This window comes from Chinchilla lanigera, unplaced genomic scaffold (assembly GCF_000276665.1).
Source record: "Chinchilla lanigera isolate Chin_1 unplaced genomic scaffold, ChiLan1.0 scaffold00012, whole genome shotgun sequence".
Taxonomy (NCBI): Eukaryota; Metazoa; Chordata; class Mammalia; order Rodentia; family Chinchillidae; genus Chinchilla; species Chinchilla lanigera.
The window spans coordinates 28,119,550-28,145,653 of record NW_004955413.1 but is presented as its reverse complement, the minus strand read 5'-3'; the positions used below and the strand labels follow the sequence as shown (position 1 = coordinate 28,145,653).

The 26,104-nt window shown below is 56.2% G+C and overlaps 1 protein-coding gene across 2 annotated transcripts in view; it reads left to right on the top strand.

Annotated features, from left to right (window-relative positions):
* Pacsin2 (protein kinase C and casein kinase substrate in neurons 2) overlaps positions 1 to 25,885 on the top strand; it is an 89,490-nt gene extending 63,605 nt beyond the window's left edge. The window contains exons 2-11 of one of the 2 annotated variants that reach the window (XM_013511482.1): positions 4,844 to 4,979; positions 11,777 to 11,933; positions 13,513 to 13,748; positions 15,114 to 15,269; positions 17,046 to 17,221; positions 18,763 to 18,883; positions 21,560 to 21,681; positions 23,221 to 23,343; positions 23,820 to 24,016; positions 24,463 to 25,885. In XM_013511482.1, the coding sequence (XP_013366936.1) occupies positions 4,920 to 4,979; positions 11,777 to 11,933; positions 13,513 to 13,748; positions 15,114 to 15,269; positions 17,046 to 17,221; positions 18,763 to 18,883; positions 21,560 to 21,681; positions 23,221 to 23,343; positions 23,820 to 24,016; positions 24,463 to 24,575 (1,461 nt within the window). In that variant the 5' untranslated portion in view covers positions 4,844 to 4,919 and the 3' untranslated portion in view covers positions 24,576 to 25,885. Of the gene's footprint in view, positions 1 to 4,843; positions 4,980 to 11,776; positions 11,934 to 13,512; positions 13,749 to 15,113; positions 15,270 to 17,045; positions 17,222 to 18,762; positions 18,884 to 21,559; positions 21,682 to 23,220; positions 23,344 to 23,819; positions 24,017 to 24,462 lie in introns of those variants that run through there. The other variant, XM_013511483.1, reaches the window with a different exon arrangement.
* The last annotated feature ends 219 nt before the right edge of the window (positions 25,886 to 26,104 follow it).

Sequence of the window (26,104 nt, the reverse complement as noted above, 5' to 3'; positions counted from 1 at the left end):
GCATATTATTTGAAAAGCAGTAAAGCTGAAAATTAATGAACTAAGCTTTCATTTCTACAAGTTAAAAACAGAACTGGGCAATGGCTTGTCCCTGTACTGCCAGCTACTCAAGAGGCTGAGGCAAGAAGATCACAAATTCAAGCCCAACTTGTGTAATTTAGATCTTGTCTCAAAATAAAAGATGAAAAGGGATGGGGATGTAGCTCAGTTGTGCAGCCTTAGCGGGCATGCCCAAGGCCTGGGTTCCATTACCAGTGCCACAGAAGAGGACAGGGGAGGAAGAGGATGAGGACGGGAGCTGCTGTGGAGATGTCGGTTCTGAGTGACCTGAGTGGTCAGCGAAGCCCTGAGTAGGTTTGGTTGGTTGGTGGAACTGAACCAACAGGTCTTACGATTTATGTGGAGATGCCCAAGGCCAAGGGTAGTTACACTGCCTGGAAGAACAAAGGAGAGGACTTGGTCTGGACTCCAGGATTCTCTAAAGGTGCAGTAACGGAGACAGTGAGGCACTGTCACGACAGAGGGAGCCTCGCTGAGGGAAGAGGTAGCACTGGGGGAGAGAGGAGGAAGCTGTTTTCAGCAAGGGGTCTGTGTGGAACAGAAGAGACTCGACTGGTGTGCCAGCGCGCGTGCAGATACCGTTTCCGTGTATAAAGGCGCAACTCTCCACGACCCCATTTAAAGAGCACAGGAAGTATCTAAGCAAAAGGAAAGGGTTCCTACATAGGACGCTCGCAAGCACTGACTAATAAACACTGACCGACAGGCCGTATTAACATGGAGAGCATCTGTGTGGCAAGTGGCACTGAGAAGGAGTAGGAAGGTGAGGAAGGCACAGATCAGCATCTGTGACGGACACGAGGTATCGCTGAGGTAAACGCCCATCGGACCCTGAGTTACTGCTCAGCCCTTCTGAAAGGCTAAGACCAATAGACCGTCCACAAAGACGCACTTGAGCGGTGGCTCCTAAGGGCACAGCACACTACAGCCTGCGATTAGCTTTCCACCTTCTGTGTTCTAGAAGATCTCGGCTTCGTGCCGAGGTGGTTGTGGTCAGTGCTTAAGAGCATGGCTGCTGCCACTGGCCTTTATTTACACCTCAACCCCTCTACTTGGGGGAAGTTCCTTGTTCTCTCAGTGCCTCAGTTTCCCCACTCTAACAAGGCGCAGGATGATAACTGGCACCTCAACAGGGTTTTCGTTAGGGTTAAATGAAGTGCATGCACGTAGAAACACGTAGAAGTTGGTGTGGTGCCTGCGGAAGTCTCTGTCAGCAGGAAGTGATGACCGGCTCCCGCATCTCTGAGTCAGAGAGTGCTAGTGGCAGGGTGCTGTTGAGGGGGGGCCATCCTCAGAAAGAGCGCCTGTCCCAGTAGCACCAGGAAGGGGAAAACCAGATCCTGCTCTGGTCACCAACATTTCTCACTACCTTTAAGTAGCTCAGTGGATGGCATCCCCACCCCTCGGGATGGGGTCTGAGTTACGCAAGCTGGCCTCAAACTTAGGCTCTGCCTGCCTCAGCTTCCCAAGTAGGAGGGATTACAGAGATGTACCACCATGGCCAGCTGGGTGTTGGTTTTAAGAGAAATGGCCACCACTTTGGGAGTGGCACGGGTATATCAAACAACTTTCATTTGCCCCTGCTAATCCTCACACAGCCCAGTGAGGAAAATAAACCCTTCCCCATTTGATGGAGAGGCTGGCTCTTTCTCGAGAGCTGCTGTAGGTCCTGCACATCGGTGTGAGGCTGGTTCTGCCCCTCCTGAGCTGTCAGCAGAGGGCCAGAACCTGCGGGAGGGGCCGGAAAGACTCAGATGCTGGGGTGAGGGGCACCCGCTGCAGCAGACACATTGAAGCGGGGGGTGCAGGGCTCAGGAGCTGCCATGTGAGAGCTCCTCTTGGGTGCTGGGGCCCACACTCAAGGCCCAAGGGGGTGGCGTTACTCTGTGTCAGATGGACCTTGCAGGTCCCCCAGTGCTGTGATGGCCATCGGGTTTATATAGTGCACCCTTGTGATAGTCACGTGGGGCGGAAGGGAGCATAGAGGGGACACGTGGAGGCCAGGGTGCTGGCCAGGAACAGTGCTCCCTGCAGGGCTGCAACCAGAGGTCCTGCGGCCTTCAGATGTGCTGTTTCCCCTGCACTAGAAGCTGGTGAGGCCGAGCTGGGAATGCGGTCCTGGAGAAATAACGGGCTTTCCAGTCACCTGGTTGGTCAGTGGCAGAGCTGGGAGTTCTCTGACTTCCAAGTCCGCGATTCAAAAGGTCAAGGGTTTTCATTTTCATCCTCTTTTCCTCAGTACCTCGCTGGCACATCCTCAGTTCTACCCATCACTGTGTCTGCTTTTCACACCTTGGCTCAGGGTCATCTGCAGGATTTCGGATGTCTTTGCCATCTGACTGCACAGTTCAGTGAGATCCTGAGTAAAATCTGCTGAGGGGGCTCAGAAGGAAATGCAGTTAGTTCTGAGTGATTACAACTCACAGGACAGTGGCAGTGCAGAGCTTCCAAGGTCACTGGGTCCAGCATGCCTTGTACAGTTTTGCAAAAGGAGATTGTCTTCCTAATTTGTTTTACGGAGATTAAAGACAGTCATGTACTCTTGGGGAATATGTAAATCGGGAGGTGAAGACTTTGTAGGAGGGGCTGGTTGAGGTTCAGCTGAACTCTGATAGTGCCCAAGAGGATGGGTGATTGGGCGCTGGCTATAATTCGGGTCACAGCTGTACAGGATATCAATGGGGGAGGCTTAGCCCTTGCTTTCTCCTTCTAGAAGGAGTCCTGTAGTGGTTTGGGAGCACCCACTCCCTGGCCTCTGCCCTGTGTGAGGGCCTCTTCTCTTTGCTGGGTCTTCCTGTTCCCTGGCCATTGGGAACATGTGTCCTCTCTGATGTCCTTGCAGCTCAAGTACGTCTTGGTGTTATTCCTCTGACACAGTGATCCAGACTCTTGCCCCTACAAGTTCGCCATTATGCTGAGCCTCTCCTTGGTGCCTGGCACTGAGCAGGCTCTTCATCAATCTTGCACAGAACTGATCTTCCATTAGTGTTTGAGCCACACTGTATCCAGCCAAACTTTGAGATCCTCTGCAGTACTGCGAGGACCAGGCTGCTCCTGCTCTTCCTTACAGCTGCTGTGGGATCTCACTGGCTTCCCAGCAGTGGCTGGATTGGGTCATTTTGAGACTCATGTGCCAAAAGCTGTGGTGTTCTCTCAGGTGCCAGAAGAGATAGCTTCTCTGGGCAGGAGATCCTGCTGTAGATGTGGAAAGGGTAACCAAGGGAGGACCCTGGCTGATAGTGTAGGAGTCTGTAGGAGAAGGGAATGCTGTGAAACGTGGCAGCAGGGCCTGGCCAGGTGGCCTTCCTGAGACCCTGGCAGTTTGATTGTGGAGTGGAGCCTCTTATTAGGGCATTGGTCCTAACCGTCCTATTTCCACCTCTGCAGCCTCCGTGGTTTGGAGTGTGTGGCCTTGAGGTGCCCCGTAATCATCTGTTCCTGATTGGTGTGGAGAGCTGCTTCCTGGGGTGCTCACTGTAAAGGCCTCGTATCCATCAGAGTAACTCCTGGCAGCCAGCAGTTAGATTTAGGTGACAGGAACCTGGCTTACCTAAATCTGAGATTGTTTTTGGAAAACATCTTGGTGTAGTGGAGAGAATATTATCTTAACAAATAGGCAGAGCTCATGTCAAAGGCTAACTTCCACCCTTCGTTACTTGGCGACCTTGGGCCTATTATTTAGTATCCCAAAACATGTTTTCTCAACCGTAAAGTAAAAACAAAAGTATGATAGTAATACTAATTACTTCATAACGATAATGACAACACTAATAAGTTCATTATTATTTACTATGGATCAAGTATTGTTCTAAGCCCTTTGTATGTGTCTGGCTCTTCTGTGAGAAGTTCGGTTCCATTATTGAAGAACGCAGGTTCCATTATTGTCTCTTTTATAAAGGTAGTTGAGGCACAGAGACGGTGGGTCACTTGCCTGCAGTTGCTCAGCTAGTGAGCAGCAGGTCTAGGAATTCAGCCCTGGTGGCCTAACTGTAGGTTAGGCCTCTAGACTGTTGTCACAGGCAGTTGCGGGGACTAATAGCGACATTAGAAGTAGCCAGGATACTCAGAGACTCAGGAAGGCCTTACGGAATGTCACAGCCTCGCCTTTGTAACCCCCTAAGCTGAGGCCTTGGCCTGCTGGCTGGGGAATGCAGGCTACAGGGAAGGGAGGTTGAGGCAGTAGTCTCATCCGAGGTGCAGACTGGGGCCTGGAGGGGAGGTGATCACCCTTTTGCCCTGGCCTGGACTGCAGATCACTGACTGTTACTCAGAAGCGAGTAGAGCATTTCTCTTTCTAGCTGAGCCTCATGCAGAAGGTCGGAGTCTGGGGCTCCGGTGGCTGAGGTGTGTCAGGCAAGATGGAGGTGCCCACAAGTGGACTGAGGCGGGCACTCTGGAGGGAGGGCTCGGAGGTGGAAGGCGGGTTATTTCCCACCCCAGGGCGAGCCTCGGTTCAGAGACTCTGCCCGCTTGGCTTGTTCTCTGCATGTGCCTCTGCTGTCCTCAAGGGATGGATAGTCGTGTGTGGGCCTGAGAATGTGAACTGTTCTTCCGCAAATGCTTCGCGCTTTTCGGGAAGATGGCAAGGTCTCCTTGGTAATAATGAAACACACATCAGTGCCAGAGCCGAGCAGTTTATTGCTTCCTCCAACTTGAAGGAAACATTTTAGACTGCTCTGTGTGGAAAGCAGAGATGGACATGGGAAGTTCTGAGGTGGGAGTGACCTGCTTTTTTGCCTTGGGAATGTAAAAACCATAGCGGTCTGGTTTTTTTCTCTCCTAGGTCTGTCTGCAGATTCTGAGCGTCTGGAGTGGACCCTTGAACCTTAGCACTTGCTGGCATCTCACCCTTCGGAGAGATGTCTGTCACTTACGACGATTCCGTTGGAGTGGAAGTGTGCAGTGACAGCTTCTGGGAGGTAATGCTCGCCTCCTCTGGAGATTGCAGAGTCCGGGCCGAGGGTGTCTGACAGGCTTTGTGTTTTGGTGGAGATGAGGGGTGAAACAAACAGACCCCAACCCGCCAGACACTTGCAGTCATATCTCAAAGGCAGCAGAGGAGAGGTAGCGCTGCATGTCAGCCAGCCCAGGTGCGCCCTCGCTCCCAGTCAGGGTGGTGGGGTACTTTGCTACTTACAGAGGTTAGAGGTCCTCCTGTCTGTCTATCCTCAGGTGTTTCTCTTTATGTTTAGCCACTGTGTGACTGGGAGTGACATGAAAAGTACTGGGCTCAGCCTGAGAGACAGCTCTGCTTTTGAGTCTTGCGTGGGACCACCGACGGGTGTGATGTGACATCCTCTGTACAGTGTGGGTAGCTACCCAGAGGGCCAGAGCATCTGCCCGTGGGCTGCAGAGCCACTGCCGGCTAATGGAAGTCGTTCCTCCTGATCCTCCCTCTTTTCCTGCCAACTTCTTAAAGGAAAGGCAACTTTTGAACAGATTTTGTCTCCACAGCAAAACCACTGGCACTTTCTGGCAGCTGTAGGTTTTGTGGAAAGAATGCTTCTCTGCAGTTGGAAAGATCTGCAGTCCGGTCCCAGCCATGCAGTCAGCTAGCTATGTGATCGTGGCCAGGCCTTCAGGCCCTTTATAGGTGAAGTTGGGTGACAGCCTCAGCAGAGGCTGCCAGAGTAAGGGACAGTATAGCCTTTGGTGCCCTATAGGCACCTTCCTGAAGCAGCAAGATGGACGAGGGGAGGAGACGTCCTGGTGTTTGTTGGGGACTGGCATGAAGTAGAGTGCCAAAACTAATTAGATGTGAGATTTTGTCTGAAATCAAACACCATCTGCTATTGCAATTTAAAGGAAACAAGTGGCCGGGTGGTGTGGTGGCGCATGCCTGTAATCCCAGCATTTGGGAGGCTGGAGGATCTCCACAAGTTCAAGGCCAGCCTGGGCTATGTAGTGAGTTCAGAGCTAGCCTGGACTACATGTAGCAAAACCCTGTCTCAAAAAAAACAAAAGAAGAAAAAAAAAAACAAGCAATCACAATCATTGAGCAAATTCCCAAGCTTCAAAAACATGGGCAAGAGGCTCAAACTTCTGTCAAGGTCTTTTCTTTCCTGTTCTGGGTAAAAAGGTCATTGATTGACTTAGAGATGAATACTTTATTCCATTGAAAGTGTGTACTTAGCTGGTGTGGTGGCTTACCCTTTAGTCCTAGCGCACAGGGCATTAAGGCAGGAGGATCACTTGAGCCCAGGGGTTGGAGACCATCTTGGACGACAATAGCATGACCTCTGCTGAAAAGCAGCCACATGCTACTGAGCAGCTTCTGTGCGCTGGGCCCCTGGAGGATGGAGCCAGGAATAAGGAGACTGAGCCCCTGGACCTGAGGAGCTGTTTCTGAGGGAGCAGAGTGAATGGACCTGGGAGAGCGCAGGTACTCTCTGTCCACCTGGCAGGCAGCAGCCTGCCTGGGGGGACCCAGGCCCGAGCTCAAATGCGGTGACAAGACAGGCACATCTGCCCCAGAAACATCTCACTCAGACAGCAAGGGGGACAGGATAATAGACGTGTCACCAGCCACGTGGCAGCAAAGTATACTCTCCTGGCTTGGTGGGAAGGCCGGAGCAATGCCGAATGAAGAACCTACAGTGACGAGATGTCATTGGCACTGCCTCAGGACAGGGCCAGAATTCCAAGACTCCCCTCCACAGAAACCCCCACCCCCCAGACCCGCAGGCACAGGCAGCATCCCCACTGCCGGCCCCTGGGTGGCCCTGCAGAGTCCTGTGTGCTCCTGCGACTGGTTCTGAGTGTCTTCGCAGCACTGACCCAGAACTGCAGGTTCTGACCATGTGTTGGGTTGAGGAAGGGAAACACCCACCCTGGGTCACAGTGTCATGGGCACCGTCAAGGCTGAATGAGGCCGTGATTACCTTGCTTCTCCTGCACCAGGTCAGTGATCCCGAGCACCTGCTGTCCCTGGCAGTGGGTGGGAAAGTGCTCAGTGTGGCCTTGTGGGGAGGGGTTTCTGCAGTGTGGAGCCGCAGCTCAGCGTCAGCCCTGTGTGCCGAGGAGCTGCCCACCTGCACAGGGCCGTGCACTGCGCGACAGCAAACCTGGCAGCCTTTTCCGTGTGGCAGCCTGCCCGCGTGTCTCACTTGGGCACCCGGGGCTCATCACAATGCCCGGCATGCTTAATGACTGTTGATTGAATGCGTGAATGAGTTCAGTCATGTGTTACAGGCTGACGTGAGGCCCTCCTGCTGGTTCGTGCCTGTGCGGCCTTTAGTAATGTGAAGGAAGTGTAGGCAGTTGCTCATTTGCCCTCTGTGGAGTTCCTGATTATGTGCTTGGCTTAACTCTCTATAGGGAGGGCACACATGACTCTGGGGAAGAACTCAGTAAATAAAAGACGAGTGATGCCATGGCTGTGGCTCTGACCTCACAGCACCTGCTTGGTCACCTCCTCTCTGTGGATTGGGAATCCCAGCTCCTAGCACTGTTGGACTCTGAGTGGACATTATGGGTGCCCTGTCTGTGGTGTGCAGAATGAGGATAAAGGCACAGTTCTTGCTCCCTGGGCCCTGCTGTTTTAATTCATCTTGGCATGTGACAGGTGACAAGGGTGGGAGGAACAGCAGTGGGAGATTTCACAGAGAGGTGGCATTGTGTGCAGCTTATGTGGTACCTGCTGTGCCTTCCTACCTCAGCCTTCCTAAAGCGGCCTTGCTGAGTTCCCTCCGCTCCCCAGACACTACTCCTTCAGGAACCCCTGACCAGCAGGGCTGTGTTCCTTTCTAGATTCGCCACTGCCTGTGATTGTGTTCTGTATCTGGCCATGAATCTTGTAAAGGGACAGGTTGCTCCCCATTGCGTCCTGCTTCACACGGTCCTCTGCACCCAGCAGCAGGGAGAGAGGAAGGCTCCAAGGGACCCAGGTGGTAGATGGTAGGGACAGATGCAGCTCAGTTAGAGATCCTGGCACTACGAAGGGCTTCAGAGTCACAGGTCCCTGGAGCCTCCCTGACCCCCAGGGGACAGGGTGGAGAAATGGCCAGCGAGAGGTCGGCCAGGGCCAAGTGGTGGCCGAGGGCTCACTGGGGTGGGGGAAGCCTCAGCCACCCCAGCCCAGTGTGCTTTGCTCAGGCATGGACGGTTCCAAGCCCACCGTGCAGCAGAAGGGAGAGAAGTGTGGGGAGGAGACCTGTGCAGGGCCACACATGGGGAGCAGGGCTGAATGCATGTGCGTCCCTGGGGACCGAGGGCCGGGCGCCTGTGGCCGTGCACACGATCTCCAGAGCTCCTTCAGCCAGCTCCTGGCCGCCTGCACTGCTGTAGCGGAGGAATCCCACAGGCTCCTCTTTCGTTCTGGTCTTGGAAGCTAACAGAGAAGGCACGGACAGGCGCAGTGGTGCAAGCCTGTGATCCTGAGGCAGAGGCAAGAGGAAGGAAGCCTAGACCTTTCAGTGAGACTCTGCCCCAGAAAGCAAAGCAGAAACAGTTAAGATAGCCTAATCCAGAGTAAAGCACTGGAAGGCCTGAATAACCATTAGGTTTGGTTCTGAGACTAAAGAGTTCATTGTAAAGCACAGATACGAGCAGGAAATACGAAAGAAAAAGAAAAGGTGCAGGAGCTTCTGTGCTGGGTAGAACAGGTGCTGTTCACTCCCGGAGCTGCCGGGGACTCGGAGCCTTCCCTTCTGTTGGCCGTGTAGAACGGCTGGCTCACCCTGAGCCTTCGTCACCAGGGAGCAGAGGGCAGATGTGGTTGGTTCTTCTGGGCCACAGGTTAAGGGCATGGTTATTCTGGGGGCAAAAACAAGATCCCGTTTGTCGAGCTGTCCCAGTGGTGCACAGGTTAGGTGTTCCCAGGATGAGCCTCGTTATCGGATGACGGGGCAGGAGCAGGCCGGTGCCTTGCTGGTGCAGCTCTGTACCCTCTAGGGACTCAGCCTGGGGACACAGCACGTAGCCCTGTCTGCTCCTGTAGCAAGATCGTAGATGACTGCACCTCTGCTTTCTTGCAAAATGACAAGCCTGGTGACTGTGTTGTCACCCACAGGCTTGGATTACAGTTGACTGTATGGGTGTCAGGGAGAGTTGTCAGCAGCCTGCCTGGCAAAGCGCAGCATGCTCCTTTAATGCACCTCTACCGTGAGGAGTCTCTGTTATGTGTTTTGTTTTGTTTTGTTGTCTTGTTGAGACAGGGTCTCGCTATGCAGTTCAGGCTGGCCTTGAGCTCACTTTGTAGCCCAGTCTGGTCTCAAACTTGCAACGATCCTCCTGCCCCAGCCTCCCAAGTGCTGGGATTACAGGTGTGTGCCACCACGCCCGGCAGTCTCTTGTTACGATGAAATCTTATGTGCAGCCTCTGCGTTGAGGCTCCCAGCTGCAAGAGGACAGGGTGTCTGAGGTGAATCTGAGTGAAGCTGTGATGATAGGCAGTGTGTGGAAGAGCACGTGTGGCGCCAGAGGCTGTGCCTATCTGGTCTCACCGGGGGAAATCAGTTATGGATACCTAATGTGCCGTGGCGTGTGCTGGCACTGGGGATGCAGGCATCGCCCCTTGGTGGCCCGGCAGGGACAGAACAGCCGTAGGAGCCTGTGTGGAGAAAGCCGCGGAGCATGGCATCAGAGAGGGTACTGTGGGTAGCAGGGCATGTCCCTGTCTTGGCTCTCCTACTTCCGGTTCACATGACTGTCTGTCCTTCTGTTTCTGGTACAGCATTTCTGAGTCAAACCTTGTAAACTGTATCCCTTCTTTATGCATCAGCACCTGTGTTTATGTAAAAGAAGGCTACACTGTCATATTTCTTTCCAGTTTGCAGTGTGCCCACAGTCCCTGTGGTTCCCCATGCTTCCTTGTGCAAAGGCTTAGCCTCCTGACTGCCCTGAGGGACTAGGGAGCATTTCTGTGGGGTAGTTAGTCAGTGGCAAGTTGCTGGGTGGTGGATAGGGCTGAGATAGGAAATGTCCACCACAGGCTCATAATTTGAAGGCTCCGTGCCCAGTGTCAGAAGTAACTGGGTCATGGGGTCTCTAAATTCAGACTCGGCAGCATCCTTGGGAGTGTTGGAACCTTAGGAGGTGGCGCCTCACTGAGGGAGTGGGTCATGGAGGTGACACCTTGTCCTGGGCCCCTTTCCTTTAGTGGTCACTGTTTCCAGGCTGCCTTGAATGGAAGGGCTGTGCGGCTCCACGCTCTCTGCAGTGCTGCTCTGCCTGGCCACCGGCCGGAAGGCGGTGGAGCCAGACAACCATGGGCTGAAACATGTGAAGCTGTGAGGCAGGCAGAGGAACCCTTCGGCAGACACAGCTTCTGTACTCAGCGCAGCCTTGCAGATTTCAGCAGTTGCCCCTGAAATGGGAACCACAGTCCCTGGGTGTGCTGATGACTGGCACCGACATGTGACTCGTTAGCAAATGTTCTTTTCCCGAAATCCAGTCAGAGAAGTGGGAAGGTTTCTGGGGAGCCAGGATACCTTTTTTGATGGTGCTCAGTGATCTGACGATCTGTTGGGATGGGGAAGGCAAACACCCACCCTGGGTCAGAATGTCATGGTGACCGTCAAGGCTGAATGAGGCCACGATGACCTCACTCCTCCTGCACCAGGTCCGCGACCCGAGCACCTGCTGTCCCTGGCAGTGGGTGGGAAAGTGCTTGAGGCGGCCTTGTGGGGAGGGGCTTCTGCAGTGTGGGGCCGCAGCTCAGCGTCAGCCCTGTGTGCCGAGGAGCTGCCCACCTGCCAGCCCCGAGCTATCCCACCCTGAGCAGTTCAGCCCCTAGGGAAGGCGGTCCAGGCTCATGGCCTCTGGGGGTCTTGCCGATGGGCGGGATTCAGGAGCCTGTGCGAGGGCCCATCCCCTCAGCCTGTCCGGCCCTGGGCTCCAGGATGATGGCTCTTCTTGCAGTGCCACAGCCATCTTCTCTGCCCTTGGTGTGCATACAGGGCTCGTGTGTTTGTCCCCTTTCCGGGTCTCACTCCTGTCCCCTTCCCGACAACCCCTCCCCCTCCCCCCTCCTCACCTGGCTGGCTCGGCGTGGGACAGAGAGACGCGAGAGTGCCTGTGGCCGCACTGCAAGGAGGGGACGCTGTGGCTCCAAAGCAGGCACACGTTCATGTGACCTCGAGGAGCCTCCAGACTGAGTCTAGACAGGGAGTGCTGTCACCCCCGGGAGAAGCGGCGAGAAAAGGCAGTGTGATGAGACGGTGGCTACAGTTTTTGGAGACAGGTGGAGAGAAAGGATGGTGGGGTAATAGATCCTTTCTCTGGCCCGGTGTCAGGGACAGCTGCCTTATCCCTTTCAAGTCAGCCGCTCAAAGGGTGAAGCATAGTGAGTGTTTTGATTCTCACCCCAGTTATCCCAGCACTTTCTCAGTTACCCTCTCATTATTTCTAATTTAGGTTAGCCGCTTTCTCCTCTCATATGCGGAAAAAAAGGAGGGAAAACTCACCTTGCCCTTGACAAAGCATGATCTTTAGTTTCGCCTTCTTGGATGTCACCAACTGTGGGAAGCCGTCCCAGCGCCCGCTGTGTGAGAGTCCCCCGCGCCCCCGAGGCCTGCGCTTTCAGGCTGTGCCTCTGACTGTGTTTCTGTTGTTAATGAAAGCAGAAGCAGGGCAGGCGCGGGAGCGAGCGTGGTTAGCCAGAAGCTGTTTGTGTGGCCGCAAGGGGCAGCCTGCCACTCCCCGTAGAAGCCGCACAGGGACAGCTGCCTTCGCGTCTGCCTTCGCATCTGCCTCGCAGCATCCCTGTGTCTCCTAGGTCGGGAACTACAAGCGAACTGTGAAGAGGATCGACGATGGCCACCGCCTGTGCAGTGACCTCATGAACTGCCTCCATGAGCGCGCTCGCATCGAGAAGGCATACGCGCAGCAGCTCACCGAATGGGCCCGGCGCTGGAGGCAGCTTGTGGAGAAGGGTAGGGCAGCGTGGGCACACACACTAGCTGCTTACCTGCCGGGGCTCACTGGGCCAGGCTCCTCTCTCGTGAGATGCAGGTGGGAGTGCACCTCACTTGGGCGAGGGTGCCCGTCATCTAGCAGGCCCAGACCATGTGAGCTTCTGTTACGTCTCCCTGGGGACACCAGACTGCCCTTTGCACAGCCTCTGTGCAAGACCCTTGTCCTTAGAACACACTTAGACGTGGGGGCTGACCTGGAACAGGAAAAAGCGCTGCTGCAGGCTGACATGTGACGGAGTTTTGTAGGTGGAGGGACCTTGCTTTCTAACACTGAGAGTGGCTACCTGCCAGCCGGGCCCTGTAGCAAATCAGATAACACTGGGAGGTGAGAGTGCCGCCTTCCTGCTTCAGTATCAGTGGGCATGACTGCAGGTGTTCCCTCCCTCCAGAGAAGCTCAGAGGGCACTGAGGCCTGCCACGGGTGCCTCTGTGGGGGGGGTCACGCTTGCCACTCCTGGGGAACTGGGTGATGGTGGGGAGCTCCTGTGAATGTTTGGGCCTGGCTCTTCTACCCTGGCTGCTGACCCCGGAGGAGCCGCGCAGGGAGGCCAGGTCCCAGGTAAGGCTCAGCAGAAGCTGCCCGTCCTTTCCCCAGATGCTGAAGCAGGTCGTGAGAGGGGCCCAAGTACAGCCCTGCTACAGCATGGTGGCCCCAGCTAGGGAACTGCCTGGATGAAGAGCAGCAGGGACAGGTCCCCTCTCTCAGCTGATCGCAGCTGTCACTGCTTCAGCTCTGTCTGCTGAGTCCCCTCAGCTCCAGCTGTCACCTTTGCCGTGCTCACCTTGTGGATGTGTCCACACCAGCGCCAACCGAGGCCGGCCTCAGAGCATGCTCACTTTGTAGTCTTAGCACGTTAAGAGTTCAGGGTCACACTTGTGCTAACCCGCAGCCCTAGAGTCTTATGTCCCACTCCAGTCCACCATTACTCAGCTCAGTGACTACCACTCCCTGTGAACATCTCAGGGTCCCAGCCTGGGTCTATTTTCGTTCTTGGCTTTGCCAAAGCTCTTGCCACCCGTCCCCCTTAAGTGACAGCCCAGATTAAGGATTTTTTTCCTGAGCCTTGGGGACGGGACAGTGAGGAGGGAGTGAGGCGACTGGACCCCCGCTGTGCTTCCCAGGGGCTTGCACATAGGTCCCAGTAGGTTCAGGTCTTCTGTCCTTCCTCAGCCTGCACAGCACTTCCTCCATGCTGCAGGTGATCTCAGGGCTGCCTTGGGCCTCGAAAGTGGGTGGAAGTGGCCCAGCTGGAAGTCACAGCACTGTGCTGGCGGGAGGGGTGGCTGAGAGCAGAGCTGGGGGGGTTCGGACCAGCCTGGAAGAGAGACAGAGGGCAGCTCACTTAAGCAGGCTCCCATTCTCTGGCCACTGTCAACACATTAAGGCTCTCAAGATGCAGAGATTTCAGTGTCAGAGCGTAGTGCTTTAAATACAGGAAGTACGTGTGGATCAGGTTGCTCCATTCGAGTGACCAGGGTTAACAGGAAATTCCTGTCTTTGCCCGGTGTCAGTAACCAGCTTCTTCTCCTGGCTCAGGGCCGCAGTATGGGACTGTGGAGAAGGCCTGGGTGTCCCTCACATCCGAGGCAGAGAGAGTCAGCGAGCTGCACCTGGAGGTAAAGGCCTCGCTCATGAATGAAGACTTTGAGAAGATTAAGAATTGGCAGAAGGAAGCCTTTCACAAGCAGATGATGGGAGGCTTCAAGGAGACCAAGGAAGCAGAGGACAGCTTCCGCAAAGCCCAGAAGCCCTGGGCCAAGAAGCTGAAAGAGGTACCTCCCTCCCTGGGCCTTTTCCTAGCCAGGCTTCCCTGCTGCTGACGGCCACAGCCAGTACTCCCTCCAGCACTGCACCCTGGGACCTTCTGTGGCTGTCACACCTGGTAGAGGAACAGCTGCCCCTCAGCCAGAAGCCCAGGGCAAACGTGCCTTCTGTGCATTCTTCCAGTCGAATCCTCACCAGCCCATCTTACAGACCAGGATGCAGGGTCACACTGCTCAGTGGTGGAGCACTCAAAACTCAGCTGTCATCACCAGCAGGGCTTCGCCTACTGGACACCTGTCTGTTAGATGTGCCAGTCCCTTTGGACTAGTAGCACGCATTCATTTAAGTTTGTTCTTTCTCTTGCATGGGTTTTCTCCCCAGTTTGCCAACCATGCGGCTACTCCTTTTTCTAAAAATTAAAGGCAGAGTCACTGGGTCTGGTCAGGCCCTGGCTAGCTGGAGGCGGTCCGCCTACCATTCTGACCCCCAGTCTGTGCACTGCACCTGCCTGCGACTTGCCCCACTGCTCCCTAGACACTCTCTTCCTCCGCCGGGCTTGACCCAGTGTTGCTGTGCCATCCTCAGAATCATCCAGGACTTGCTTCCACCCTTGGATTGTTACAGCCTTCCCTTTACATCTTGCATTTTGCCATCTCTCCTTTCTTTCCCGTCTTGCCCTGAACCCAGTAGTAATTAAACTATTCCCCACTTCAAGAGGCAGTTGCTTCCCACTCATCTCTCTTCCTGGAGAGCAATCTGTGGCTATGGTTCACATAAAACTTCTTTTAAATCAGTGGGGACAGTAGGAGTGTGTGTGTGTGTGTGTGTGTGTGTGTGTGTGTGTGTGTGTGTAAGTGAAATAGGCATTGAAACCATGGGAGTTGTGCCTCCCCAGCACAGCCTCATCCCTCACTTGTGCGAGTTTGTCCTTTGCAGCTCCCTGAGCACACACTTCCCTTACTTTGGGTCCACATCTTCTCACCCATTCCATATAAAATCCTGCCCTCCCTCCCATGGTGTCTCCTGTCTCTCTTCCCTGCTGTATTTTCTTCCATTCCTCTTAGTACCTCCTAAAAGCCTTATATTGTCCCCTGCATTTGGCTCCCTCGAATCAAGTAGAAGCTTCTTGAAAATCTAGGCCCGTGATCTTCTGCTGTGTCCCCAGGGCCTGGCCCACATGTCACCCAGAGCAGCCCTTGGTAAATATCTGCAGAGCGGGGTCGTTGGTCACAAGTAGTTGCAGTGATGGAGTGCAACTCCAGTGTGTCCTGCCTGGCCTCACCTTGACAGCACACACACCATGGTCAGCGTGCCCTCTGGTGAGGAGCCTGACCTGTCAGCTCTGTGCCATGCAGAACTCTCTCTCCCTGTAGGTAGAAGCAGCGAAGAAAGCCTACCACGCAGCCTGCAAAGAAGAGAAGATGGCCATCTCCCGAGAAGCCAACAGCAAGTCAGACCCGTCACTCAACCCAGAACAGCTCAAGAAACTTCAAGACAAAATAGAGAAATGCAAGCAAGATGTTCTGAAGGTAAATCATATGCTTAGTTTTTGAGCGTCAGTGTGGCACTTGTTCACGTGTCGGTCACGTAGTAAACCTCTGGCAGCTGCTTGCCTGGATGGCTGCACAGAAGGATAGACATGAAGGAGACCCGCCCTGCTCTCAGGGCCATGCAGACAGCATCTTAGCACGTGACCTTGCACAGCCATGCACCTGTCTGAGATGAGGGGGAGAACCAAGAGCTGGGGAGGTCGGGGTACAGGTGACCCTTGTGCTCAGGAGAGCGAGGTGGTGTGTGCACTCCCCGGGGAGCCTTGAAGGAAGCTTGGGTTGCTGCAGGAAGGAGCCACTTGCACAGAGCACTAGGTGGGAATCCTCGGAGGGCGCAGGCCGCCGCTCCTGTGAGTCGGTGAAGGTTCTCTGTGTGGACATTTCCTGAGTGATGCTAACCCTGCTCAGCACTCAGCCTGTGCTGGGGTAGGACCAAGTCCAGCGTGATCTGCACAGATCTGAGGCTGGAGCACTGACCTGGTGACCCTCCCAGAGCTTGCAGGAGGCACTGTGTCTCAGGGTTGAGCTGGACCCCGCACGGGCATCAGGGTGGTCAGGGTAGTGGCACAGGGCGGCATTGGTGATATTACTGAAGAACCACCGGGGCTGTGGAGCTCTGTGCAGCTCTGGCGGGAGGCTTTTCCTATGCTCCCAGAGAAGGCCGGCAGAACCATCTGACAGGACACAGAGGGCAGCAAGAACCACGGGTGCAGGAGGGGCAGGCGCAGGGCTGGGGCCCTGGGGAATGGTAAGATTGCCCTCAGGAAGCTGGGGAGGCTTCAAGAAAAGGGACTTCAGGAGCACCCAAAGGGTGTACAGTGGCCTGAGCAGGGTGGGAGCAAGGACTCGGGGTCCTAGGGGAACAGAGGTGTTCAGAGCCCTCAACCTCAGGGAGGGCCTGGTCCTTCCTCAGAAGGCCCTGTGCGGTTGTCGGAAAATGCAGAGTTCTTGAGTGGGTCCTGATTGCATGCTCATTTCTTAGGGTCTTATAATGGAAAGCCTTGTAATAGAGGGGTGATCCCAGCCCTTCTGTCACCCCCAAACCACCTGGCTTGCAGAGCAGTGAGCTGGTGGGGTGCAGGGGGAGGGGCGCACGGCGGTCTGTGTGGGTGTCACCAACCTGGATCACACCCTGCCAGGTGCTCACTTCAGCCACTTCTTAGGAATCGTGTGCGTTTCCCAGCTGGCCCTGCACTCTGTTGACACAGGCCACATTGCTCTTCATAATTCCCATCTCATTGGACAGTTTGGGAAGCAGTGGCAAGGTGTCCTGGACGACAAGGATGAGGCTTGCAAATGCCTGCTTCATGTAGCTAGCTGTGTGCCTTTTGTTTACATCTCTGAATTTTCCAGTAAGGAAAGCGAGGCTCCACAACAATAAGTGAGCACTCTGGGATTCGGGCCCCACCCCACCTGGCACTTAAAGCCGTGCCTGTGTTTCTGAGGGGACCCTCGAGCCACTCCTGCTGGGGCAGGTCTGAGGCCCAGAGGCACAGCAGTGTGATGGGCTCGGCACTGCGCACACAGGGTTCCAGGGTGGCCACCCCTCCCTGCGCCCCGTCTGGCCTCGCCGTGGGTGGCGGCACTGTGGCTTCCCTTGCAGAAGCTCAGGGATGGAGCCTGGAGGTCTCTGACTCCAGAGCTCTTGTTCTAGGTTTGGATTCGGCAGGCAGAGCTGAGAAGCCACAGGGCAGGTGGCTGAAGTGGGGGCAGTGGGTGGACCTGAACCTCTGTCTCTGCGCGGGTTGTATGTAGACCAAGGACAAGTACGAGAAGGCCCTGAAGGAGCTGGACCAGGCCACGCCCCAGTACATGGAGAACATGGAGCAGGTATTCGAGCAGTGCCAGCAGTTTGAAGAGAAGCGGCTGCGCTTCTTCCGGGAGGTTCTCCTGGAGGTTCAGAAGCACCTGGACCTGTCAAACTCGGCCAGGTAAGATTCCCCATGATGTCAGAGGCAGGTTGCTGTTCAGTGACTCAGTGTCACTTGGATACTGTGCTGAAGGCCTCAGAGGACGTTCTGCCAGGGCTCTCCCGGCTGCTGTCCTGAGCCCACCTGTCCCAGCGCAGGGCAGCCCGCTGGGGCGATGGCCTGTGGCAAGCCTGGTAGGCCTGCTGGCCACTGCCTGGGTAGATGCGGTGGGGCTTGTGCTGCCAGCTCTGCCCGTGGGTCCAGGCAGGAAGTGGGGTTGTGAGTGCTGAGCACTCCCAGCTCGGAGCAGCCACAGTGGGTGGGTGTGAAATCCGCTTGGGGGAGAGGACCCTGTCCAGGACGGTCCTTCTCACCCTTGCTGCTAGCTTGGCCTTGACTTCTTGGGGGTTCAGGGCCCCAGGGGAAGCACAGGCCCTGTGAGACGCAGCTCCGCATTCTGGCCCAGAAGCTGAGTTCTCTCTTCTGTGCTGTGCTCAAGGTCCCTGTCTGAGCCTTGAAGTCTGTACTGACAGGAGCACAGACGTCTGCTGTCATCCATGTGGCAAAACCGCTGAAAAATGGATCACATGTTAAGACGTTGTTAATGGGACATTACATTCCCTTTGCTGTCATCTTTATTAAAAACATGAGAAGCAGTCATTATCAGAGCTACTCTGCCACCGCTCATTTACTGTTTATGGTATCTCGTGAAGGGGGCCACGTTGTTCCTACTGATGAGGAGACTGAGGCTGGGTGAGGTTCAGTGACCTGCATGCTGCTGCACAGTTGGCAAGCGACAGAGCTGGGACTGTGGCCAGCTCTTCTGTGTGTGGTGACCCCTGTGCCGTGTGTAGGCACATTTGTCCAAGACTGCAGACCCACTCTGGGCCAGGTGGCATAATTGCTTCCTAGGGCAGAGTCCCAACATCCATGCCACTCTAAACTACAGACATTTCTGCCTCGCAGTTCAGGAGACCAGATGTCCAAACTCAGGGAGTGGGCTGGGCCATGCTCCGTGAAGGCTCCTGGTGTCTGCCACAGTTCTCCACTTCCTCAGCTTGTGGCCACCATGCCCCAGCCTCCCGGCCATTTCTCCCATGTTGTCATGTCATCTTCCCTGTATGTGTGTCTTGTCCAGATTTCTATCATCCTTCCTCCCTCCCTATTTGGGTACTGAATTTGAACCCAGGGCCCTTGCACTGAGCTGTAGCTCCACCCTACCCTCTTTTCTTTGGAGATCTTCTGAATTGCGTAGGCTGGCTCTAGGCTGGAGGGGTTGGGGCTCCTGACACCGTGCAGTTGTCTCTTCCTTGACTCTGCCTGACTCAGAGGGACACATGGTGGTGCGCATGGCCTGCACACAGCCTCAGGCAGAGCAGAGCTGCCCATCTGTGCACCCAGCTGCCGGGTGATCTTCCGGAGGCAGGTGTTCCTGATCTGTCTGGGAAGTAGACACATGGGAACTGCAGAGACCATAGGGCCTAAGGTTGGTGGCACCAGGCTAGGATGAATGTTAGCTAGTCACTGCCTCCCACAGAGCCATGTTTCTTCCTCTGATTTAGCTACAAAACCATTTACCGCGACTTGGAACAGAGCATCAAAGCGGCTGATGCAGTGGAGGACCTGAGGTGGTTCCGAGCCAATCACGGGCCAGGCATGGCCATGAACTGGCCGCAGTTCGAGGTAAGAGGAGGTGCTGTGCCTGCGACCCATGTGTCCCTGGTGAGCGGTGCATCCCAGCCTGTGTTCTGGCGTTTGCCCTGTTACTGGGCAGTCCATGTGCAGAGCTGAGGTATTAACGGTGGGTGTGCACAGCAACGCTGCCTCAGGTCTCTTTCATCTGCAAGGAAGGTGCAAGTATACGCTTCCTACTGAGGTGCACCACCTGTTGGCACTCCCTTCCCTATGTCCTAGCAGCGTGCTCCTGGAGCTTGGGGTCCCCTTACCAGTGCCCCGACCAGCTCTCATGGGGCTAAGGGAGGCGTTGTTCCTCACCCATTGGGAGTTTTTTGGTATCTTGAGCAGAAAACCCGGTGCATCTTGGTTTAGGACAAGCTGTCCCCTTTCCCCATGTGGTGAATCTGACCCTTCCAGTATCTCTGTCTTGCAGATTGAGGGTGTGACACGATATTGGGATGTGTCCAACCTAGAATTGGGTTACCAGGCTCCATATGGCCCCGGAAAACAGACTGGAAGTCAGTGGCTAAGGGCTACTGGAGGGGTTCTCCTCTCCTTGTGGCTGGCTGAGCATGTGATGTTGGTTGTCCCCTCTTGAGCTCTGGGAAGGGCCCTGCAGGGCTGTGGCCAATGCCTTCCCCAGGAAAAGGCCCCTTGGCCTGAGGCATGGCCTTGTGGCATCACTGGATTTAAGGGTGGCCAGAGCCCAGGTACAGCTCCCGACTCCCAATTCATCGGCCGTAGAATTCCAGCAAACCCCTTGTCCTTTATATAGCCCCCATCTCCTGGTATGAAATGAGAATGACACCCACAGGTAGGGCCAGGGCAGTGGCCTGGTCCCTGCTGAGCCATCAGCCCTGGACCCTCATGGTGACTCTTGCTAGCTTGACTGCTGCCAGGGACCCCGCACAGCTTCTCTGCCTGAGTTGTGTCACTCCCTACTCCCACGGTTGTGTTTTCTGGACCTCACAAGCTCTGCAGGTGGCAGCAGGAGCGTGCCCTGCACCACCCAGCACCTCCCAGCAGGGGGCGTGGAGCAGGAGGCACTCCTTCCACTGGGCCCCGGAGGCGGTATGGGTGGGGCCTTCCCGAGGGGTGGCCCTGAAAGGTGCAGGCAGCCTTTCCTCCCAGGGACATGTGGGGAAGGGGTGTGCTCAGCTGGAATATGGGCTCTGCAGGCACTTCGGCCTGTGGGTGTTCACTGGGACCCTAAATGTGAAATTGCCCTGAGTCCCTCAGAGATGCCTGTTGCTCCCCAGCGAGCGGATCGTGAGGAGGAATAGCTGATGGGCAGGCTCCCTGGAGGCAGGGTCCTGGCCAGAGCCCCCCCAGGTTTCTTGTCTCTGTGGGAACCAGTACTCTCGTCTCCCTGTGCACACTTTTGCTATTGATTCGGGACCACACCTGACTTTCTCTAATGAAATTATTTGTTTTTATTTTCCATGCCACAAGGATGAAGTAAGTGTTTTACGGCTAACTCCTGGGTGTCCTCGTCCCACACCGTGTGTGGGACGGTCACTGTTCTGCAGCAGAGCAGCAAGGCAGCTCTGTCAGGGTTGGCAGGGAAGGGCGGCCCCTGCTTCCCCAGTGGCTGATGCTGGGCCCCTCGGTCCATGGGAGCCGCCTGGTTGGGTGGATCTGTACTCACAGGTGACCAAGAGGAATTACTAGACAAGGTGACCTGGATTTGGAGTCAGGGCCCAGATTTGCCACCCACAGTATGTGGCCAGTCCCTTTTCCTTTCTGGCCCTCAGTTTCCTCATCTGACAAAGTGACAGATTCAACTTGACGTTTGTAAGACAGCTCTGATCTTAGGACCTGTTAGGAGTGGGAGCAGAGCTGCGGCCAGAGGGATACCAGGTTTTAACTAAGTTGTCTGACAAGTGAGGAGCGAAGGAAGGAGAACTTACCGAAAGCCTGTGCGCTGGGTGTGCCCATGCACCTGCACACACGGAGAGCGAGGACCCTCTCTGTTGCCAAAAGAGGGCGCCAGCGTCCCGGCAAGGCTCCAAAGCCTGTTCCGTGCGGGAAATGGCAGGGCCTGGAGATAAAGGCCTGCTCTGCTTGGCCGGCACCCCGCATGCCACTGGGGCTGAAAAGGAAGGGCTCCTGGGGGACGGAGGTCAGAGCCCTCTGTGCCGCTTTGGAGGTGTCCAGGACACCCGGTCCCTCGTGTTCTTTGTAGTCCAGGGTTCAGTTTGCCAAGTGCTCGGATCCCTGCAGCACACTTGTCACCCTCAGCGCTTCAGGAGAGGACTCGGGGCCCTGGCCAGGCTTTCTGGCGTGCAGGCTCCTGTCAGCCTGGAGGCTCCAAGATACCTGTGAGCTACTGGAGCCCACGCAGGCCTGAAGGGGCTGGGGGCCGGGCACCGTGCTGCGTAGGCGTGGGGCTCAGGACACAGTCAGCCCTGTTCGTTGTTTCCTGGGAAACCTGCGTGTCTCAGGAGGCGGGGCTACCACAGGTGTAGACCTCGGGTTGCACACGCAGGGACACCAGGCCTGCTGAGGAGCCCCCTTATTCAGGTGGTTTGCGTCCACGGGTGGGTGGAGAGGAGCCCGGTCTACCGGGAAAGCAGGAGCACAGAGGCCGCGAGGCTCAGCGCACTGACCACACAGGGCAGGTGAGCTCCGTGACACCCACCCGGTGAACGTCCTGACGCCTCTCCCTCCACTGTTGTCCAGGAGTGGTCCGCGGATCTGAATCGAACTCTGAGCCGGAGAGAGAAGAAGAAGGCTGCTGACGGGGTGACCCTGACAGGCATCAGCCAGACAGGTGACCAGGCTGTGCCGAACAAGGCCGGCAGGTGAGCGCTGCGCGCAGCCTCCACCCACAGGGCACGGGCTGCCGGAGGGCCCCCTGGGCATCGGCTCTGCCCAGGACAGCACCGGCTTGGACAGCTGGTGGATTTCCTGGTGTCGGGACCCTCCCCCCGCCGGCCCCCGGCATCTTTCTTGAAGATCCTGGGCTCTACGCTCTGGTTTTGGCCCAAGGGCATCTCTCAAGGTCATCTTTCTGCCTGGTGCTACAGCTGCTTGAGATTAGAGAGGGAGCCTTGGCCACAAGCCAGCCTCGGACCTGGGAGAGAGTGGCACCAGGATAGGGCTGCGCACAGATGGCCGCGTGGCGCTGTGCTGTGTGGATGGAGCTGGGCACAAGTGCTGCCAGGCTGGGTGCTTCCTCATTCCCGTGCCATGTACAGCGCCGATCAGCTGAGGCGACCGGGGATGCAAGGATGTGGGCATCAGGTGTCGCTTTCCAAATCACCCCCTCGGTAAGCAGGTGGCTTATCTCTGACCTCGTTGTGGTCTGAATGTGAATCATGGGTAGGAGGGGTGACGCCGTCCTCAGTAGAACCTTCTGGAAAGTATGTGCTATTTCAGGCCTTCCATGCTCACTCACGGGCTCCTGGCGACAGGACTTCCCGGGAAGCCTCAGCCAGGTTCACACGGGTCCGTAGCCTCAGACACTGAGGCCCCAGGCTCCTGGCACACGTATGGCAGGCCATTGTTCAGCTGCTGTTCGTAGTCAGGACGGGTTCAGACGTGGTGCCTCTGTGGGCACAAGCAGGCTGCGCCCACCGCCTCTCAGTCCCCCCAGCGTTGCGGCGTTTCTGTACTTCCTTCCCCAGTCAGGCACAGCAGATGCCCAGGGTAGAGTGCCCGCCCCAGGCCTGGCCTCAGAAGTGGGAGGCTGATCATCAGCCCGGAGTGCCTTGTGGGCTGTCACTCTTGCCGCGCCCTCTTGCCATGGCCCCTGTACTGCTTCACGCCCTGCGCCCCTTCCTCCCAAGCCCTGGCTGCCGGCCTCTCCCTGCTCACCACCAGCCTCGCACCCAGGAGGCAGCTGGGGAGTCGTGAGGATGGACTGAGTCTCCAGAGCACAAGGGCCCTGCGCGCTCCCTGGAGAAGGCCATGCAGCGAGCCTGACCTGAGTGCGGAAGCTCGGGAGCCCAGGGCTGAGCCCCTCACCACCTAAAGGCAGGAGGCGGCACTGTGTGCGGAGAGCGCTTGGGTGCTGGCTCTTACTCGGCTCGGCGCCGCAGGACAGAGGGCAGGGGACTGTGCGGAAGCCGAGAGCTGGGGCCGCCACCCCACACCGGGGCCCCATCTGCACTGACACAAGGAAAGAAGGGAAGCTGCTTCTCTCTGGATGCCAGAAACACGCTAAGCCGAAGCATAGGGACGTGTCCTCCAGAACTCACATGTATTCGCACCCCGTGCTCCTCTCACCCAGACGGAGCTGTGTTCCCTGGACGTGCCGGTTCTGTGATGCTGCAGCTGGGAGTCCCCAGACCCCACCATGCCCCGACTGGGGTCCCTGAAAGCTCTCTCTCTCCTCGTAGCAACCTTAATGTCCCGAGCAACCCCGCCCAGCCTGCCCAGTCACAGTCCAGCTACAACCCCTTCGAAGACGAGGACGACACGGGCAGCACCGTCAGCGAGAAGGAGGACATTAAGACCAAAAAGTTGGTGAACACACGCTTCCCTCTGATTTCCTCCTTGCTCGCTCAGCATCTCCCTCTCTCTGTCCAGCGGTCTCTCTCGGGTCTTGTCCCACCCCACCCCCAAGCAGCCAGCAGAGCTTGCAAGAGGCACAGGCTGATGGCCACTGCGGACCACTTCTGGCTTCTACACTTCTCGGGGCACGCCTAACGCTCTGGTGCTGTTTCTCTGTCCTGTTTCTCTGATAACCTTTCAGGCTCCGCCAGAGGAAGATACGCTGCGGTCTGTGCGGAGCACGCATCCTGCAGGCGCTGCTGTGGGGAGTCCTGTTGGGGCTTGGGGTGAGCGTGAGGGCATGCGTCCTTGCAGGCCTCGTGCCAGGAGGAGGAGCCCTCAACCCAGGGCTCTTGCACCTGCTCCACAGGGGCAGGGGCTCTGGGCAGGGCCTTCCGCCCTCTGCCACCCTCTGCTCAGGGCCATGTCTTCTCCGTTGTTGCAGTGTGAGCAGCTATGAGAAGACCCAGAGCTACCCCACTGACTGGTCCGACGATGAGTCCAACAACCCCTTCTCCTCCACGGATGCCAACGGCGACTCCAACCCGTTTGATGAAGACACTGCCTCGGGGACAGAAGTGCGGGTCCGGGCCCTGTACGACTACGAGGGGCAGGAGCATGATGAGCTGAGCTTCAAGGCCGGTAGGTGGCCTCGGCCGTCCCTGGGGGATGTGGCTTCTGGGCAGGGGGTGGGGTCCTCTTCATTCTCAAAATCCGATTAAGTTCCTGCGAGTTTCTCCCCTGGGTCCACTCTGTGACACTTTCTTGCTTGGTTTCAAAAACAACAGGTGCCACTGGGTGTACCCTTCCTGCTCTGCCTGTCCAGGCGAGCCATTACAGCATTTGTGAGCCACCTCCCCCAGGGTCACTGTGACAGAGCTGCTCCTTTAGCCCTGAGAGGCCACTGTGACAGGGCTGCAGCTTGGCATGTGGTTCGGTGGAGTTAGGATGCCCCGCCTAAGGATAATGCCTGCTCCTCCACCCGGGATGCACACTCTCTGTGGGCCTAGCAGCACATTCCACAGAGACCCCAGCGGTACATGGCTTTGGCACCCTCTAATTTAGACCTGCCCCCCTTTATCCTACAGGCGATGAGCTGACCAAGATAGAAGATGAGGACGAGCAGGGCTGGTGCAAGGGACGCTTGGACAGTGGGCAGGTCGGCCTGTACCCCGCCAACTATGTGGAGGCCATCCAGTGACAGGCCATGGGCAGGCTGGCCCCGGAGCTCCGTTAGCCTCACCCAGGCAGCGGTGGTCCCTGCAGCCCTGGGGCATCTGCTCTACCTGCACAAGACTCTGGCCCCCTTGAGCTTGCTTCCGGGTGTGCTTGGAAGGCAGAGGAGCTGGTCATCGCGCCTGGGACTCAGCCCTTTCCAAGTGCATCCGGGAGCTCTGCGTGGGAAGACAGTGGGGGAGAGGAGCCGGCCCTCCGCTGCCCAGCTCTGCAGCACAGTCTGAGTGTTCCGACCTCACCTGCTCCTGGGTCGGTGTGGGTGGAGCTCGCTCTTCTTCTGCTGATTATTGTCTCCCACCAGTCTCATCCCTGCTAGTTAAGTAAACAAACTATATGCCATTTCCTGAGTGAAGATTTTGAAGATTTTAATTTAAAGGCTATGTACAGTTACACTTTTTTACACACCTGCTCTGCCATCCTCTGTACATAAGTTATGGCACAGATGGCTCTGAACCAGTCTCTGGGACGTGATCGCTCTGTTTGCAGCTTGCTGTTCTTCAGCCTGGCCGCTGCCTGGGGCAGGTGGGAGGGCCACAGGTCCTGTAGACAGGCGACGCCCAAGGCGAGTGGAGTGCAGAACGTGGGGTGCACCGCGGAGGGGTTTCGATGATGAACGTGACCTGCGGAGGAAACCTCACACAGGACTCCCCAAGACGCCACCGCCAAAATGAGTGTCACTCTATTCCTGCTTAAAACTCAACTTTCTTGCACATTCACTATTTTATCAGCGATTTCAAAGGTTAAATAAGGCTAACTTTTCTGTGATTAAGATGCTCTATATCAAGCTCTTGTGTCTTGGTGTATATCTGTATATATTATTTGCTATTCAGAGAACCTAAACAGTGAGATTTAAGGCCTCTGACCCTGTGGAGATCTGTAAAATGCCGTCTTCGCTGCCACCAGTGTTCCTCATGAGCAGATAGAGGCTGCTTGTGGACAGCAGCAAGTCTCACCGAGCACCCTCAGTCCTCACAGGCAGGTGTGCAACAGGACGACCCTGAAGGGCCCAGGTTGGGAAGGGCATGCACCGTGTTAGCTGGGACAGTGGTGTCCTCCGCCCCTGTCACAGACACTCTGCTTTCTACCCAGCGCCTGCAGGGAGCACCTCTCTTGCTTGAAAGTGCGTGAGTCAGGGACTGTCATGAGAATTCCCAGCAGAAGCCCCCAGTCCTATGCTACAGATCTACCGACAGTTGTCACATCTTTTAAGTTAATAGTTCCTTTAAATGTATGGCATCTTTGAACAGAATCAATAAACAGTCGATCTCAGGTGTGCGAAAGGCCCTTGCTGTGAGTCTGCCCTTACATTGCAGCAGTGGGGAGATGCATCGTTCCACAAGTCGCATGCCTTGGACCTGAGCAGAGTCCATGTCTCCTGCCCCTCCAAACCAAGGGGAAGCCATGGCCCCTGAGCCCGATGTTTGACCTGGTCTCTCCCCCCATGGGGTACGGGACTCCTGGGTGACACTTCCTCCACCAGCCCTAGCAGCAGAA